General features: G+C 35.2%; 1 protein-coding gene across 6 annotated transcripts; it reads left to right on the plus strand.

Moving 5' to 3' along the window:
- The first annotated feature begins 935 nt into the window (after positions 1 to 935).
- Positions 936 to 1,885, plus strand: LOC149226288 (uncharacterized). 6 transcript variants are annotated; one of them, XM_089375265.1, is made up of 4 exons: positions 936 to 1,236; positions 1,343 to 1,396; positions 1,474 to 1,539; positions 1,636 to 1,885. In XM_089375265.1, the coding sequence occupies exons 1-4, from the start codon at positions 1,011 to 1,013 to the stop codon at positions 1,644 to 1,646; spliced, it is 357 nt and encodes a 118-aa protein (XP_089231391.1). In that variant the 5' UTR covers positions 936 to 1,010; the 3' UTR covers positions 1,647 to 1,885. The 6 variants fall into 6 exon arrangements, with proteins under 6 accessions (XP_089231391.1, XP_089231392.1, XP_089231389.1 ...); XM_089375266.1 differs by having other exon boundaries at positions 936 to 1,218; XM_089375263.1 differs by having other exon boundaries at positions 1,343 to 1,539.
- Positions 1,886 to 2,978: the final 1,093 nt, after the last annotated feature.

The following is a 2,978-nucleotide window of genomic DNA, read 5'->3' on the forward strand; positions in this document are numbered from 1 at the left end:
ATTTTAGTCTAGACCAAATTCAACAACCTCCCACCTTAAAAATATTAACATTAATTACAATTAATTTTAATTTTGAATTACATCATTTTCATTTTATTACATCATCAATAGTTAAACTTGAATTTTTAATTTAATTTATTTTATTGATAATCAATTAGGAGTATGATCTCTAGGACTTATAAGAGGGGGGCTGTTGGTGTTGAATAGCGAGTAACCGATGAGGTATTTTTGAATGGCGAGTTGGGATCAAGAGTTGGGTCAATACAATCTTGGTAAAATTCTATGTTTTATTGAATGAAGTATCTTCCATCATTCTCAAACAAATGTGTTTAGTATATATTGTTGCAATAAATTAATGAAACATGGATTGAAATTCCAAATTCTTGGGTGTTATAATTGTAAATCCTCCGCAAATCATATTAATAAAAATTGAGTTTTCTCATTATTATAAGTATTGGAGATTTTGTTAGGAATTTGGGTTTTGAAGATTTTAATAATAATGTGGCAAGACAATTTTTAGTAAAAAAATTATTGTTAACCTTTTAACTTATGAAATATTCAGATGCGCCAGATTAAAAAAAAATCACAACTCATATTTGTGATTTCAAAAAATCCTAACAAATTATAAACAAATTTTATAGAAAAATATACTGAAAACACTCTTAAAAAGATAAAAGATAAACTACGGCATAAAATTTTCTTCTTCCTTGTGTTACTAAAATACTTCAATTCTATATGTGTGAAAATCCCAATGTATCCCTCAAAACGATAGCTACACTGTGTTGGGTTTTTGAGGTTTTAAGCTTTAACAGGTCAAATATAAAATGTATGATGGGACCAGCCCTATTGTACCCCGTCAATTATTAAACGTGTGATTTGTGATAATATCCGGCGGTTGATTTGCGTTATTGTGTGATTAATTGTTTGGTACCAGCTCTTAATTGTGAGGGGGGCATGTGTCCCGACCCTGGGCTCTGCTTTGGTTTCGTTTTGCAGTTGGTGAGGGTTCGATGGCTCTCTATCTGCACACCTTGGTCATGAATCTCGCTCTTGTAGCCAAGGTTTCTAGTTATATGTTAGCTCTGGTTGCAGTCCTCTATTCGCCGGTTCTCTCAGGGGTTTTGAAGCTCAGCTCTATTGATGGCAAGTCTCAGGGTTCTACAAGTTGCTTTCTCCATTCAGACGGTGGCATTGGCTACCTCTTTCAGGGCTCTCTGGGTGTTGTTTCACTTCATGGTGGCTTTGATTTTAAGATTGTGCTTGTGGTTATAGTTCTATTGAAGCTTTCGATTTTCTCTGCAATTATTTCAATGTATAACTGTCAATTTGTCAATTGTTTCAGGCCACGGTCATAGGGTGACCCAGTGCTCAGCTTTTGCTCGACAAGTTTGCATAGGTAAGCCCTCTATCTTTGATTCACGACACTGCTCTGATTTTCTGTTAGTACTGAGGGTTTTCGCTCCTTGTGAGCAGGGTCCACTCTCGTGGTTGTGACCTGGTCGAAAGCTCTCCTTCTCCTGCGCGAGCTCGGCTCCTTTCGTAACTTCCAACTCTATAAACCCTTACTCCTATCTTTCTTCTTCAGTTTCGAAATATAACTTTTGTTTGCTGATGGTTGGCTCTTGGTGGTTGCAGCTGGACGTTGAGCCGTCCTGGTTGCCGGTCTCAGGTTGTGTTGCCCACACATTGGAACAAGTAGGGTCATTCCATGTTTCTTTGTTTGTTTTCTTGTCTTGGAACTCTTGCTGCCTGTTGGTTGTCTCTAGTCTGTGGTCGAGGGCTTCGGCGTCTCTGTTACTAGCTTTCTGTCTGAATGCCTTCGGGCCTTAAAAAATTTTGTAACTTATGTCTAAATGTTGTTTAAGTTATTAGTTGGAGTTTCGAACCATGGTCTCACCGTTTGGTCTTTACAGTTTACAATCTCGTCCTTAACTTGGACTGTAAATATTTTTTATACTTTTGTGTATATGTTTATGCAAAGATTTTGAAAGGAAAAAGAAAATATATTTATATATTTTGGTACTTGTAGATGTATGCAGCATCCTTGCTGTCGCTGTGTTTATTGGTTCAATGAAACCCTCCGTCGATGTGTGATTGTAGTCTTTTCCAGGTTCTTTATATACTCATGAACTGTAGATGTTGGTTGTAAGTGTATTTGATTCCTCTGCTCGTTATTTGACCCTTGTATCTGTGGTTGATTCTTCCATGAGGCCCTTTGTTGTTTCACTAAATTTGACTTTCTCGGTGGCTATTAAGGAAAACTAAATTACTAGTTTTCTATGTTTATTATGGAACACACTCAGTTCTTAATTAGGAACAAATTAATATGTTGTTGCAATGGAAATGGATTCAAATTCTCTCTTAAAAAATGCTTGTATGTTTCTATTCTTTTCAGCTATGATGGCATCGTTATAGTTTTTTATTTTTTCTTTTTTTTAAAGGATTACTGTACAGTTACTTAAAACTCTCAGCAGTTACATATGGTTATTGATGATAACTCTTCATTTCTTTTTATCTAGATTTTAAAATTAACCTACAACAGTAAATTTAAAAGAAAATGTAATGAAAATAAAAATAGTAAGCTGAGACAGCCTTAAACTTCCCACAAGATCCTAAATTCGATTAACTAAAAGAATTAAATGAGACTTAGAAAACTAGTTGTGAACCTTTCAAGTCTACTGAGACATATACTCTAGCCTTGATCTCCGCTAGCTAGATGCTCTTGCATCAATGTATGTTAATATTCAAAGATCTAGCTATAGGGTGTTAAGCGTGGTAGGTTTTTTAATTATTATTTATAATATTTAAAGGTATAGTTACCTTTAAACTTCCAGTTACTTCGGGCATAATTCACCATGCCACTGCCAAGATTGTTCCAATGCGTTTATAGAAGAAATGAGGAAATCAACGAGGACCCTTCGAATAACTGAAATTTTATGGTGATGAAGGTGCAGAAATAAAAGGTATGGGATAAAATA

This window comes from Pinus tabuliformis, chromosome J, assembly GCF_031772625.1.
Source record: "Pinus tabuliformis cultivar Carrire ecotype Pingquan chromosome J, CPIR1, whole genome shotgun sequence".
Lineage (NCBI taxonomy): Eukaryota > Viridiplantae > Streptophyta > Pinopsida > Pinales > Pinaceae > Pinus > Pinus tabuliformis.

What these genes read in the sequence shown, in the direction of transcription:
- LOC149226288 (XM_089375263.1), top strand. Translation starts at nt 1,011, where the DNA reads ATGGCTCTCTATCTGCACACCTTGGTCATGAATCTCGCTCTTGTAGCC. An exon ending in GGGTGTTGTTTCACTTCATG is followed by an intron (nt 1,237 to 1,342) that starts GTGGCTTTGATT and finishes CAATTGTTTCAG; the next exon opens with GCCACGGTCATAGGGTGACC.